The sequence below is a fragment of the Balaenoptera physalus genome (genome assembly GCF_965194825.1).
Source record: "Balaenoptera physalus genome assembly, chromosome: 1".
Classification (NCBI taxonomy): domain Eukaryota; kingdom Metazoa; phylum Chordata; class Mammalia; order Artiodactyla; family Balaenopteridae; genus Balaenoptera; species Balaenoptera physalus.
The window spans coordinates 106,665,551-106,682,130 of NC_138882.1; the positions used below are offsets into that span (position 1 = coordinate 106,665,551).

The following is a 16,580-nucleotide window of genomic DNA, read 5'->3' on the forward strand; positions in this document are numbered from 1 at the left end:
CCCATACTAGAATATAAAACTCTTCACTGTAACAGTTGCTATAATACGCAGCAAATGGTACCATCAGAACTCTTCTCATTAAAATCCTAATGAAGCAACTGTGTCTTCCTTTAGGGATAGCAAAAAATGCTCAAACTAATAAGAAGTTTATTTCAAAAGGAGCCACTAAAATGAGCAAAGCTGTGCAATTCTGCCTTTTGACTGTGATATTTATCAATCTTTCTCATTATTAAGACTCTCTGTCCCCTCCCACTCAATATGGACATACAGACAAATTCTAAGTATTCCAATCTTACAGAACAAGTGGAAATTCCCCCCAAGATACACAAGCCCATAAATCAGGGTGGCAATGGGAGCTCCTGCTATCTTAATGCATTGATAGTGATAACATGTTCTAAATGTAATTGTAAAATGCAGTTTTCAGCTCCTTAAATTCGTTAGTATACAGCGCGGTTTCTGCTATGATCATAGCAGTGACAGCTCTTCAGCGAATGCGATAGATTGCAATAAGCTCACAACTGAATCAAACTCATAAAATGTTTTCACTGACCACCACCACCAAGTTAAAAGAAAGGAAAAAAAGGTGACACGTTCAGAAACTGAAAGTGAAACTGCAGGTTTGGCTCAGTCCCAAGATAGGAGTGAGGGAAACAGTGTTGGCAAAGTATACTTCTTGTTCTCTAGACCAAAATCAACGTTTCAGTTTCAAACAACTCTGTGCTCTTTTATTACATAAATTATAAGCACCTTAGCCCCTGAAAGAGTTAATTTCACTACATTGGTAAGCAACTCTGCCTTACATAAAGAGCTCTAAATTATCTTTGCTAAGGCAAATGAAGTCGGAGAATGGGTAATAATTCAAAATAGTAAACAGCAACATACATTTCTTTGAGCTTTGAAAAGCTCTGCATGATTTACTATACTTGCTGAACTTACCTTCCTAATGATGCTGTGCTAAGAAGGATATTAAAAAGAGGGAGGAGTAGAAGGACAGAGTGGTGGAAGCCCAAAGTTGGAAAAATTCTGTTAGGCAAAAGCTGTTCCAGGATCCAAAATTTCCTGTAAGTACCCCTATATTATTAATAATTAGTTAATGGGTAAATAGACTAAAACAGGATATTTGACCTATTTCTAATAATTCGTAACTAGAAGATGGACCCTGCTTCTATTTCCTAACTAAATAATGCATTGTTCACTTTTTAAAATGCCACCAGAAAGCAAGATAGTACATAAACCCAGAACTGCTACCATAGGAAGTTTTGTAATTATGATAAAGATCAATCTGTTTCATAAGCAAGTAACCATTTAAAGAGGTGTTCTTGTATTGAAAAGCTGAGATAAGTGGATTTACTATTAATGATCATGTAGCCACTTACATTCTCACGAAATACACAATTTCAATCAAAAATCAATAAGCAATTGTGAATCTGTCTTAATAATCTCCCTTAAGTATCATGTGAAAAAGAATGTTGCTGTTTGATCTGTTTAAATGACTCTCATGAATAATTGGCTGCTTTTCACAGGAGTTGAAAGAGAAGATGGACGAGCTCCTGCCCTTGATTCCTGTGCTAGAACAGTACAAAACAGATGCCAAGTTAATCACCCAGTTCAAGGAGGAAATCCGGAATCTGTCTGCCGTCCTCACTGGAATTCAGGAGGAAATTGGAGCCTATGACTATGAGGAACTACATCAAAGGGTGCTTAGCTTGGAAACCAGACTTCGTGACTGCATGAAAAAGCTAAGTGAGTAGAACAATTCCATCTGTCCAGGTTGTGTTTTTAAGTAGTTTCAATGACAACTGCATTCTTACATTTTGGAAATAGTCATGAATTCCTAATTCTAGGGAAACTAGTACCTGCTTTCTAAGTGTAAAATAAGTGTTCCTTGATGGCTTAAGCAGACCTGGTTCTTCAAGGTTATCTGATTAACAGTTGCCTGATTTTCAGAGCACCCTGTTAACCGCGGTGGCTTGAAATAAGAGGTCTGGCAAATACAGCAATGCTACTGGCCACACTAATGGAAACAGGCTTTATTCCAAACAGATCATCGGTGATGGTCAATCACTGTGTGGCCACGGAAGAGGAAAGCCATGTCTGGCAGTAGAGAAAGTTAGAGACTGGGGAAAAGGCCATTGCCCTGGGACCAAATGTGAAACAGCAATGATAAGGAAATGAATACAATTTCTCTACTATGCAGAGCTGCCATTTGCTGCTCTGATCCACTCCAGAAATAAAAAGGAGGTACCTACTCAAATACATATTCACTACTCTACAAGGGGCCAAGCTTGTGACATGGGGAATGAACTTTAATTTTTGACTCCTAAAATGTGTGGTTCCACCTGGTCTGAGTTTACAGACTTTTCCATTGCCAATCAGTTGAAGTCATCATGGGACTAGTGTGTAACAATGTGAAATAAATAAGTGTTCATGAATTGACTAAGAGGGATTGTAAATCCATTTAGGAATAGTATTTTAGTTCTTGACATGCTGTGATATGATGGTGTTAGGTGAGGGGGACTCAACAACCATAGAAAGTGTTCTCTCAAGGTAAGAAGAACTTTTCTGGAATAGGAAATAAACTGGGAAGAGGAGTAAAGAATTTCAAAAAAAAAAAAGAGTCAATTTCTAGTAAAGAAACATTCAGAGCATAAATGTAAACACAAAATAAAATTTGGATGACTTACAAAAATATTTTAAACACTACTTATTTTACAGATGCAATCCAAATGATAAAAAAAAAGATAGCTAAAATACAGTATGTTGCATTCAGTAATCACAGCCTCAAAACAAAGTGGGGAATCGCCACATCGGAGGCCCCACTGCAGTCATCTCAGGATTTCCAAGAGAACCCAACAGAATTTATCAGAAGGCAGTAACATAAACTCCTAAGGCTAAACACACGTGCAGCAATCCTCAGCTCCTTATTTCTCATCATGCAAGGCCCATACTTTTTCACCTATAACTGGTCTCCTCATAATCATGACTCCAATAGATTCCATGACTTGCTCTTCTCTACCCACTGTCCACATTATTGCCAAAGGGATTTTTTTTAAGTACAACATCTGAAATTATTTTCCTCTATTTAAAATTTCCTATGAATCCCTTATGCCCTAGGATACAGCCCATGGCTTAGGAGGCCCTTCACTGTGGCACTCCCTACATCTCCCATCTTAGGTCCTGCCATTTCTCTCCTCATACACTATGTCCCAGTCACATGTGCTCTAACACTCTAACCATGGGGCCATATTGAGAAGCTGTTTATTCCTTCTCCTGAAACACTCTTTCCCCTGTTTATCCTTGCTTTATCAGTAAACATACTTTCACCTGCCACATGTGACAGACTCCTATTCATTTTGCAGGTCTCAGTTTAAATGTAATGTCTCACCTGAATCTTCACTGCTCTCCCCATGTATCCTCTGCATCCCTGCTAGGTGTTCTCAAATCTTGAAATCTCACCAATGATTGGACTTTTCATGTTTCATTATCATTTTGTGTGTTATTGGATGTCTCTTTTGCTAGACTTCTGTTCCATAAGAATAAGTACAATGTCTATGATATTCACTCTAAATACTGTATCTCCCAATGCCTAGAAAACTAAGAAAAGTTACTCAGTAAATATTTGCTGAATAAATTAATTCTATAAGCAGTCATAGTAACAATTTCTAAACTTTCAACAGGGTAAATATTAGGTATTTCAACAAGTAGCAGAGAACAATCCCCTTTACTTGCAAAACAATGATCTCTTTTAGCCACATATTTGTGTCAAGATGGCATAGGACTGATTAAGATTAAGCAAGGGAAAAGTCATTTATTTAATACAGCACTTAAAAACTCCCTTACATGGTGTGCTTTTATAATTCAAGTTGTGGAGTTTATTGCTAACAGAAAATAGGTAAATATTACTGCATAAAGAAATTCTGCTGTCATATTTTATTCTTTTTTAATCAAGAAATACTTTTAGTTCAATGCACAGATTCATTTTATAGCTTGCCAGATGATGTCTGCACCAAACAAGAAGAAAATCCCAAACCAAGAATTGTTTTAGTGCTCTCAATACCTAAAAGTTACTTTAGGGGTTCAAAGGAGTATTCAAATGCATATTTATTAGCCCATAACATATCTGGGTAAAGATATTCTGTAAATGACAGTACATAGGACTAATCTGTGTAGGGCTTTGATTTGATTTGGAAGAGGTCCATTTGTTGTTGATGAACCATTGAAGACCTTGAGAATCTATTCACTCTGTCATTCCTAGTATCTCACAATAAACCCAAGCCATTGGCTTTTTTTTTTTTTTTTGGCTTTAAAAAGTCCAGTTTATTTGGTTATATATATATTTTTTAAACATCTTTATTGAAGTATAATTGCCTTACAATGGTGTGTTAGCTTCTGCTTTATAACAAAGTGAATCAGTTATACATATACAATATGTTCCCATTTCTCTTCCCTCTTGCATCTCCCTCCCTCCCACCCTCCCCATCCCACCCCTCTAGGTGATCACAAAGCACCGAGAAGCCATTGGCTTTGTATGCTAAGTCCAGGCACCTACTTAGCACAAATGGACTCAACTAATAAACAAGGACAGGCAACAGAAAGGTTCTACACCTAGTAATCACCTTGAACCTGAAAGTGTGCCAGTTATGTTTCTGAAGGATTAACATGGAAAACTCTTGGGATTTGCTCTACTTTACAAATGAACTTCACTTCTAACATACACTCTGTCTGAGTTTACTTAGCTAGAAATAATGTCCACCACAGTCAGGAAATTCTACATTCCTCTCAGCTCTTTCATAACTCTCAATTTGTTTTTACTAACCCACATATAACTCCCAACACAGAATCTCCTCCAATATTAGAAATGATATTTGGGACAAAGAGGGTTAATCTAAGTAGACACAGATTCTTCCTATTCCTTCTTACTGAACCATGGATAATGTCTCTATGGTGTCCTTAGGCCTCAGGACTGTGATCTGTAATATATGTCACAGACTTGTTTTATTAATTTTCCCCCATGGACCACAAAGTCTGAAAGACTGTGACTGTCAAATAAATTATATTAATTAGTTAACATTTATTTTTATTTTAACTAATCAAAAATATAAAATCTAGCAACCAATATAGATATCAAACAGCAATAAAACTAGCATTTAATTTTCTTATTTAATGAGATGATTGCTATTTGAGTTAACTGATATGACCTTATAAAATATTGAAAACAGTTCTCACATCATAATGCTTTAGATTATTAGTGGCCCTCAGATCCCTATTCACTTAGTACAGAGGCCAGTGCCACAAGCAATGACTCTAACTCATTTATGCTTTTGTCCCAAGAACTGGGTACTTTTCTCCATCATACCATGCTTATGTCAATTAATCAAAACCACTTACTGAGACTCTCTTGAGCAGAGAGGATGTCTATCAACTGGACCACAATGCTTAATTACAATGTAGAAAACATGTCCAGGTAGAGACAGACAGCCCTAACACTGTGAAATCTAAAGCCACATGGTTCCTGAAAAAATACATAAGTGAATCTTCATATTTTTCATTAAAAAAAGAATTACTCCAGTTTCAAAGGAAGTACCTGATAAGGCACATACATTTACAGAAGAAAACACAAACAATTTTGTGTGGCACTAAGTTATAATTTGATTAACACTTTACTTAGTTTTTACAATTCCTGAAAATTGGTATAGACGGGACCAAGTTATCTCTGTGAACTCTTTTAATTCCATGCCTGGCAGTATCTCATAAATAAGGGCCTGAATATCAAAATATCAGAGCACACAGACTCAGAAAACAGATGTTAAATAACATCAGGACCATTCACAGGAAATGTAGAGAAAAAAAAACATATCAGGGGTTCAATGTTCCAAAAAGGTCTAAAATCCAGTTGCTATGCTGCTCAGATCTAGAGTGGGATATTAGATAATTATGACATCAGCAATATAGTAACAGGAGCAATAAGGCTCATCCATCAATGGCATCTTTATTCTTCACAAAAGCCTCTAAACACACACAGCCAATTAGCAGAGGGTAAAAATGGGCTGGGGAAAGAAAATAAAATTGCAGCCGTGATGAATACATTTCCACTCACCTTTTCAGTGGATTTGCTTTTAGGGAAGATGTCACAGTGCACATCACATGAATTTTAAGAAACTAAAAAACAAACTAGTGTCATTGCCTGCAAAATTTAACTTAATAAGGTGCTGAAGGAATCACAAGTCATTGAGACCACTAGGGCACCATTCAGCTTATTTCTACTAGGGAATTAAAGTTTTAGAGAAGATAGAAATTAGAAAAAATGCTTCAACAGCAATGCATCCTAGTGGCCTGAATGAGGTACAGTAATGTACTTTCCTAAAAGTGCTTAATTTTCTCTATGAGGGACTGAGTAAAGTCCCCTGTGCTTAATTAAAACATATCACATTCCTAGACATGCAAAATATAATTGTATGCATGTGAGAATTTGACTGGAAAAGCACAGCTGAAGCTCTTGCACACACCCTAGGATCACCAATAGCTATTTAATGTAGATTATAATCAGGCTTTCCAGGTTTCCAGCCCTCCACCCCCAACCTCCCCCCGCAACACTTCCTCGGGTTAGTTCTATTTTAGGGCAATAGTTTGGTGCCATCTAGTGAAGTACAGGATGCATCCTTCTATTAACAGAAACAGTTTTGAGCCTTCATGTTTAACAGAAGTAACAGTAGCATTCAAAATTTGAGATTACAAGTAATCTCAACTTGGGTTACTATTTTTATCATGTTTATGCCAAATTAGTTTTAAAAGAGAAACCAAATTGTCTACGTGGTAGTAGTCTTATTTGTACATTCAACAAATATTTATTGACTCCCCAGTGTGCACTGGCACTTAACCAGGTATTTGGAGCTACAAAGATGAGTAGCAGGCAGTGTCCTCCTACTGTCAGGAAGCTTGCATTATAGTGGGGACAGTAAGCACATAAGTAGGTAACTACAGCAATGCTGAGAGCCTACTGCTTGACAGACACTATGCCAGGTTTTTTATGTGTGTTAGTCCTAATTGCTCTAAGAACTCGGGGTCAGGTATTATTATTAGCAATTTATGGAAAATAGATACTCAGACAGCTTAAATTAATTTGCCAAAGGTACATGTTGGAGGCAACAACTTTAAACCCAAGTCCTTCTGAGTTCAAAGACTGAGATTTCTTTCCCACACAGGATGTGTTTTGTTGGGTACCTAATAATAGAGAAACGCCCTGGACACCTCAGTAAGTTTAACTCAGTAAATAGAACCCAACTGCTGTAGAAAGAAAGAAGTCAGAGTCACTTTTGATTCTTCCTTGAACTTCACTCACATGCAATCACCACATCTCCCCTCTCCCTCACGATTTCTCAAAGCCACCTCTTTTCTGCATTCACACTTCCACCACCCTAGTCCACAGCACCACTGATCACCTCTCAAATGGATTACCGCAATGGCCTCCTAACCACTCCCCTTACCTGAACTCATTCCCTCTCTACCACACTAGGAATTTAGAGTAATCTTTTTGACATGCAAATCGAATTATATTATACCTTGTTTAAGTGATTTTCCTTTAAAATTAATTCTAAATAGCTTTGCCTCGTTTGTCTTGATGACATGGATTCTGCCTAACTCTAGCCCTTCTCTCTCAAATTCTCACCAGGCACTCACTCTAAGCGTTAGTCATTTTAATCCTTTCAGTTCCTCAATCGTGCATGCTTCTTCACCTCCTGGACACTGAACTTCCTCTCCCTTTTCATGGAACACTCTTCCTCCCTACCTTACCTACCCAAATTCTAAGCTTGCTTTTTCATTTTACAGACCAGATACCAGCTTTTCTGTGGAGCCTTCTCTGATTGCTCCTTAACATGGTTGAATGCCCCTGGCACAGTCTCCCACATGCCCCCACCGCACCCCCGTGACACTTCAGATATTTTACAGAAAATTCCCATTTCCTTTTCTTTAATCTTCACTACCTTATAGACGAGTTGTCCTTGCTCTGAGAAGTCAGGGATCATCTGTGTCTTGTTCCAGTTGAATCTCTACAGACTGTGATAAAACATCTGAAACATAACAGGTAAAAATTGGTATCTACAGAGTTTCTGAGAGCAAATATTATTTTTAAAATAAAAAGCTTTATGTTGCTTTCAAGAAATAAATCAGTGTATGTCAAAGATAAAACATCTATATTTTTTACAAAACAAAAAATCTTTTGGGAAAAAAGACAACAAAAGCACAGTCTCTTTTTAATCCTTGTTTTTGTTGCCATCTGTTCTTTCTTCAATGGCAATGCAGTATTTCATTCCCAAAACACCTGATATTTGGCTGTACTTAGTACTTAAAGCAAGAGACAGTGAAAATCTCAGTGAAAGAAAGAATTAACAGGAAAGTCAAACTGTGTGCCTGGGATGAAGAAGAGTGAGATTTAACTTGGAAATATAATGGGAGAAATTTATAAGAATACCTCCTCAAATTAAATTGAGGAGATCTTCAAGTAAGTCATTTACCAAAGAGTCCTATTCTTCCTAAAATTCCAGATTATAATATGGAATGCAATTTCTCTGGTATCCATGCACTTGATGATGATTCATTCTTCTGGAACCCTGAGACCCTAGTGATTTTAGCACATTTTTGGGGTAACTGGTATATCCTGTTTTACCATAAATTGATTTATTGTTTATCTTTCTTTTTATGTCCTAAATTTTCCTAGATTACAACTAAATTATAAGCCTTTTAACAATATAAAGCCTGTGTTTTCAGAGGCAAGCCAAATTATTCAGTTTTCATAATGCAATTCAGCTCCATTTAGTTTGGATGTTAGGTAGGCCTCTCCTTAAAGATATGTTCATAATATAAGCTTTATTTCAGAAAAAGTTCAGGCAGTTTTTAAAATAATTTAAGAGTAAAATTGTGTTAACTTTGGAAAGTGGAGGTATTTAGACACATATTATTCTTGATCGCATTTACCAGACACCCACTGAAAACTCATTCCATGCCATGCAATATGGCGTCTGTTATGTTCATTCTTATCCCCACGTTTCCTTCAGCAGTATAGTTGGTAAGATTAGACATACAAATAAAAGGTTAAATAATATAAATAGATTTCAGTATCAAACATATGGTAGAGAAAAACTTACTTTAAGTAGCTTTAATAGATAGACTTTAAAGATCAAATCATATCTACTTCTTGCTACATGAGTTCTCCAATGGCCTTAAGTAAAAAGAAGTAACATTCTTTCATAAACATATTTGCCACTCCATTACGTTTATTTATATGGGCATGGCCTTAGGATTCAAATCCAGAGCTATTAGTATACAATATTACAAAGTACAATCATATATTAAAGAAATAAATAAAAAGATGGTTTTTATGCTTCATTGATCCAAACAACTGATCTTCCTGCTGAATCCCAAATGATACCTTTTCCTGAGCTACTTATTGATAAATATGGATTGTAACTGATAATAAAAAAGTTAATGTCTCAAAATCATCAGAGTATTAAAATGGTTACATTTCTCAACTACCCATTCAGTATATTTTCTGAACATACAGAACCGTGCACATGTAATATATTATAAAATGCTAATATTTTCATGTGTCTCACTGCAGACAGAAGAGCATAGCAGGAAAAAAATCAATGAAGCAAGACTCTCAACTTCCTTCTTTGCCATCCACTTTTGCAGGAACGTTTGTCTTCCACGCATTTGGGGAAATTATCCTTTCTGTCTGGCTTCCTTTGTCCTCATAGAAAATGAGAGTAAAGTGAGAAAAATAATGTTTATTTGAACAAAAGCTAGTTTGGGGGAACCAATAAATGGAAATGACTTTCACTGTTTACTTTATAATTTCTGTGCTCTGTTAGAATGAGAATACCTGTGTTTACTTAATACTACCACAAATTATAAATAAAAAAGGGGCCAGTTTTTAAATTCCTGCAACTTTAATTTTACTAATATCATTTGACAAGATGAATTTTAGCTTAGGACTCTAATAAATATTTTTAAGAGAAACTCCTACTGGGAAGAAATCAACATCAAGAGCCCTTTCTGTGTTTTGCTTCCCAAGAGTAAGGGTAGATGATGATGATGTCCATGATCATGATCACCCTGATGACATGTGTGTGTTTTACAACCACCACAAATAATACCACCTTCTCCCCATCAGCATAAATGTCTACTGATCCCATATCCATTCCATGTTCCCTTAGAGCAACAAAATGTCAAGCTTCAGAACTTCCATCTTAGAGATGAGGAAACTCCACCCTGGAGAATATTGTGGCTCAGATTAGAAACCAGACCTCCTAACACCCACCTCAGGATTCTAACCTGGATGAAATATACTACACAAAGAACATTTCCTGGAAAGCTGTGGAAGTTAGAACAGAGAGACAAACAACAACAAAACCGTTAAAAGATAGAGGCATAGTTAATAAATAGATTAAACTACCATTTGCTTATGAAATTCATTTATTTAATTACTCTCTTTCATATCATAAGTTTCTCCCTCTCTACTAGATTATTTATAAAGGCAAACAAATCTTTATTAAGCAACAATAGTAACATCAGCAGAAGAATAAAATTTCCCCACAACTTTATATTTCTTCACCCTCTTTTCTCTGCTTCTTCTTCTTCAAAATAATCTTTTATAGCTGCTGCTTTGGTGTGCAGTCTTTTCAAAACCAACTCCAACTCAGCTTCTGATCTCAACATTCTCTTCATTTCATTTTTGTAATCACCAATGACTCCTTGCTGCCAAATTCCATGTCATTTCTTTGATTTTCTAGACACCTCTGTATTCCCCAGAGGTCAGTACATCATCCTTCTTAAAACATTTTCTTCTTTAGGATTTCTTAACACTGCACTATTTTTCCTATTCCATGTATAGCTTCTTATTGGGCTCCTTTGCTGGGTGCTAGAAATATTGTGATGTCCCAGAACTCTGTTCTAAATGCCTTCCTCTTCTTTGTGTATGTCCTCTCACCAAGGCTCTGGCTTTCACTATCTTCAGTGTGCTGAAGACTGTCAAAACTGTGTCTCAGAAGAGTGTCTCCTACCTACATTTGCATACTATCTTCTCTACATCTCTACTGGCATGGATAATAGTCATGAACAACTTTAAATAATCCATAGTGAATTCTTGATTTTTCTTTCTAAACCCATTCCTTCCTCAGCATTTCATCTGAATAAATGACAGTACAATCTGACCATCTGAACAAACCAAATATCTCTAAATTATTTTTCAGTTTGAGATTTTCTTTAATTTCTCTTTTTAATTTTCATCCTAATGTCTAATCCAAAGCCTGGTCCTATTGACTTTATCCAAAAAAGAAAAGAAAAGAAACCAAAACAAAACCATAACCCAAATCCATGTACTTTTCTCCATCTTCATCACCACTTTCATTATCTCCCACCTGACCAATGTGATGACATTCAATGCATCTCTCTGCCTATACTCTATCTCCTCTACAATTAATTTTCCACATGTAGTTAGAGTGATCTTTTTTTAAACGTAGCTCACATTCTGTCACTTTCCCATCTTCTTAAAATCCTGAAATAGCTTTCCATCATACCTAGAATAAAATCCAAATACTCTGATTTTACAAAGCTTTATTCTGTTCAACTCTCCAACCTCATCTTCTACTTTTCCAAGTTTGCTCTGGACACACTGGCCTTCTGCATTTTTATTTCAATTTCTCTTAACTCACCAAGCATATCCAAATCCACAAGAACAATAATAGTAGCTAACATTTATTAGACAATTAACTGTGTACCAAATACTGATCAAAACACTTAGCATTTATTTTTTACTTAATCTTCCCAATAACCCTTTGAGTTAGATATTATTACTGCTGTTATCCACGAGACACTGACAGGTTAAAATTTGTTTAAGTCCTCCAGAGAGTGAGTGATAAAATCAGGATTCAAATCCAGGCAGATTTCTTAAACCATGCCTCCAATTACTTTAAAATCCTACCTTTTTCTGGTTGATTCAATGCCTAAAGATCTTTTTCTTCAAGGATCCATGGCTGCCTGCTTGTCAATTAGATCCCAAATTAAATATCACCTTCTTTGAAAGGTCTTCCCTACTCACCAGTCTAAAGCAGCTCCCTTGTCGCTCTTTATCAAATTGCCCTATTTAAATATCTGTATTACATTTATTCCTACCTGATATATTAGCTTGTTTGCTCATTTGTTCATTTATTTTCTCTCTCTCCCTATCAAAACATAAGCTTCACCAGAACAGAGGTGTTATGTCTTTCTCATTATTGTAATTCTAGTACCAAGAACAATGTTTGATGCTCATTAAATCTTGGATGAATGAATAAATGAGGGAATGAAACACACCTAACTGAAGACCACATCCAAAGGCCCTTCTTTCAGCACTTACGGTGTGCTTTCTGAGGCAGAACTGACTACAATAAGAATCAATTACTCCCACCAAACAAGGTAGATGGTAAAAGAATTGATTAATCAATAGGCCACCCCACCATGATCACCCAAAGTGGAAGAACTTTATGCAAAGCACTCTATCCATGACACAGTGTAGAGTAAAGGACATTTCCATACATAATTATCATAGACCTATTTTGGGTTTTAAGCAAGTTTATTGCCATGGAGTCCAAAATTTTCAATGTAGTCACTTTTTCAGACTAAGAAACTAAAGGACTCATTTAAGATAAACATAGACATTATTTTTAAATTGTTAATACTTTGGGTCATTAATTCTTCACTTCAAGTGTATTTTTTACACTAATACTACAAAACTTGGTTTACTCAAAGGCTACAACTTTGGGATGAAAAGTTGTGGTGGACTGAGTTCAAATTCCGAGTGGTGCCAGGAAGACAAACGTTAGCTTTGCACATTGTGAGTCACTAGGCAGAGGGGAGATAGCTAATGGAGAAAGAAATACACAAAGAATCAAAGCAGGAAAAACACAACAATCATAAATGTTCATAGAATCTTCCCTGGCCAGAGACTAGACATGAAATATCTTTATTTGAAACTAGAGCTAACATAGTTTCACATGCATATTTTGAAAATGGTTTTTGTCTAACTTAAAAACCCATTCACTGAAATCTCCCAGAGTTAAAAGTTTGCAAATTTATATTTACTAGATAATAGAGATAAGTTAACTTTCACAAAGACAAGACAACTACCATTAAGACACATATGCAGGACCAAATCAGTGAGACCTAATAAGTAATATAACTGTAGTAAACTTATCCTTTCTAGACTCTCACCTTCATTTTTTTACAGAAAACGAACATGGGACATTAGTTGAATTTGCTTGTTTCTTTCTATGTTTCACAGTTTAAGGGTATGTTTTGTAGAACAGTAGAGGTAAATGTGTTTTAAAATGAGATAAATTTCAAGTTATCTAAGAAGGTTGTCTTAATGAAAGAAGTGCTATTATATATTTTAGTACCCAGGGCTGAATTTCTACAATTTTTATTTATTTTCAAGATATTCAGTGCACTCAATGCTACATCCTTTTTTTCTCAACATAGATTTGGCCTGAAATAACTTCTTAACTTTCCTTGCCAGTTAATTCAAAAAAAGAAAAAGAAGAAAAGAAGTAGAAAGGATAGCATATAAGCAATGGTACTTTGAGAAGCTACAACCTATGGACCTATTTTGTCTCCCTGTTCACTTTATATCCCCAGTATCTAGCACAGTCCTGGTACATAATAACTTCTTCGTGAATGGTTGTTTAAAAAATAATTATTTTACATTTAAATCATAACTATTTATTTTATCCTCTACCATATTTCAGAGAAAAACCCACTGCTACAAAAAGAAAGCAAAGTCATTTTTAGTTGAGATGTCAGAAGCCTTTAACCTCTGGTATAATTTCTGTCTTAATTCCTGGCCTAAACATTACAAAGCTTAGCAGTATCTCTTTGCCATATGGATACAATACTGGGTTAGAGCCAAATACCCCAGAAGCCAAGATACCCCAAGCCACCAATGCATTATCAGTATCTGGAAATGTTGATTCATGAGATTCATGGTGTGAATCCTAGTCCCAGAGATTGTTCTTATTCAGATTTTACTAACCAATCCAACTCAATTCATATTAAAGTTATGTTGACATAAACTGAATCCAGAGGATCATTTAAACCCAGAAAACAAATCAACATCTAAAATATGCATATGACTGAGAGAAATATGAGCTCTGTGTCTTCTTGCTTCGTCCAAACTATGCTTTAGCCTTCAGGCAATAGAGGCCACCTATGGCAAAGGGGCCAATTTTGCTGATAAGGTAGGTTAAAAACCACAGTTTGAGGTTTAATTTTACAGTTTGTCCCTCTAAAATGTTATATAAAACTTTGTAACTACAAAATCTCTATTCACTTTTAGTATCAGAACAACCTAACATCATCATAATTTCTTACTGATTGTGTTACCACTTGGTCATTTCCTCTGGGTATAAAGTTTTCTGGGGATGAACATTCCATTATGTTTACGTTTCATATTTGGGATATTATATTGATCTATATCCAGAACAAATTTAAACTGGCACCTGAGATTCTTTGTATTTTTTTTTCAAATGACCATGAAATATTATTCATCTTTAAAGGATATTTTTCAAGACATTTTAGACTAATTTTTCCTCTTACAGAAAGTAGGTATTCAACAGGAGCATATTTTTCCAAGGTCATAATCACTTACTATTTTGAAATAAAATGTACAACATTTCTACTTGAATCACATGATTAGTATCTTTTAGTACAGCTCCTCCAAATGTACTAACCAATGTTATCACTTACTAGCTTTTTTTAACATCTATATGAAGTAACTGATGAATGTTAAAATTCATAGTATGGATTCTAATTTTTTTTAAGATTAAAAGAACGAGAGAGAGATTACATTACCAATTGTAAGACAGAGCTAGAAGTTTAAAGAACACAATTTCAAACTAGTGCTTACGGTACTGAAACCAAATTAAAATGCAAAAGTATTCACAGCTTCCAATTCTGGAGACTTATTTACATCTTCAATTTCCACCTACTTCCTAAATCTGCAAGGAAGCATGCCAAATAAAAATCTGGAAACGAGGGGCTTCCTTGGTGGCGCAGTGGTTGGGAGTCCGCCTGCCAATGCGGGGGACACGGGTTCGAGCCCTGGTCGGGGAGGATCCCACATGCCACAGAGCAGCTGGGCCCGTGCGCCACAACTACTGAGGCTGCGCTCTGGAGCCCGCGATCCACAAGTACTGAATCCCGCATGCCAGAAATGCTGAGGCCCGTGCGCCCGGAGCCCGTGCTCCACAATGAGTGGACACCACAGTGAGAGGCCCGCGCACCACAACAGAGAGTAGCCCCCACTCCCTGCAACTAGAGAAAAGCCCGTGTGCAGCAACGAAGGCCCAATGCAGCCAAAAATAAAATAAAAAATAAATAAATTTTAAAAAAAATCTGGAAACGATCTTTCAATAGGCAGTATATAAATGTGACTTTTGCTTTTTAAATTTAATGTCTGCTTTTAAGTTTTTGCAACTATTTTAACTTTTTAAATTATAATTAAATATTGTATGTGCATGGCTAGAAAATTATATGCTTAAATAAAAAGGACCTGGAATAAGAAGCAACAGTCTCCTCCTGCAGCTCTGCTTTCCAGAGGCAATCACACTTAATTTTAGGGCTTCAGGTGGTGAAATTTATGGCTTCAGGTGGTTAATATGCTTTTTTCCACTTTTTTTTGGTTTATCAGTTTTGGATGTTGTTTACTGACTTTCTGCTCTGCAATGTGAGCATATAGATAGCCCAACCAAAGCCACTTTCTTTCTTGTTTCCTGATAATATGCTTTCATAACTATTCAGAGTTTAATCCTTATCAGCTTTGTAACTTCAAGCCTTATATTTAAATATTTATTATTTTTTCCTCAACTCTAGGAAAACTCTCTAAACACCATATTTTTAAATACAAAGACAGTTATACTCCCATCTTTCTATCATTTCTTCTTTCAATTTTTACTTTTCTCACAGTGTGAACTTTATCTATGCTTTTATGTTATCATGGTTGGAAACATTTTGTCTTTTCGATAATCACAGAACAGATGAAATGTCTGTTAAATATTCTGTAATTAGTTCACAGCCTGATTCTACAAGTTAAACATGAGTGCTCACATTATTATCACAATGCTTATGTTGTTCTTTGGAAGCTAAGTGGTGGACTTCAATGTCTCTAAGTCAAATGTCACATCAGTGCTATTCAAATGAGACTGTTACTAGAGTTAAGTTCAAATGAATTCTCCTCTTATGTACTCCAATAACTGCCTTCACCATAACCAGTTTCTTCCTAGAAGGTCTCATACAGTATTTCTATAGATTAATTCCTCTTATTTCTGAGACCACCCTCCTAGAGATTCTGTCCATTCTGGACTAACTGTTCTCAAGGCCTTCTGCACAGCTGTCATTCTGAAACAAGAAATCATATTTTCCTGATTTTCCACTGTCTGTATATTTGCTTATTGTGCTGCAATATAACCTCAAGTAACTTCTTAAAAAAGAGTGCATTGTAGGTAAACTTTGAAGTTTGCAAGTCAGAAAATATCCTTATTCTCTCTTCC

General features: G+C 35.9%; 1 protein-coding gene across 2 annotated transcripts in view; it reads left to right on the plus strand.

Moving 5' to 3' along the window:
- Positions 1–16,580, plus strand: part of OLFM3 (olfactomedin 3) — a 201,742-nt gene that overhangs the window by 162,903 nt on the left and 22,259 nt on the right. For both annotated transcript variants that reach the window (XM_082452554.1, XM_082452555.1), the window contains exon 4: positions 1,524–1,743. In XM_082452554.1, the coding sequence (XP_082308680.1) occupies positions 1,524–1,743 (220 nt within the window). The remainder of the gene's footprint in view (positions 1–1,523; positions 1,744–16,580) is intronic.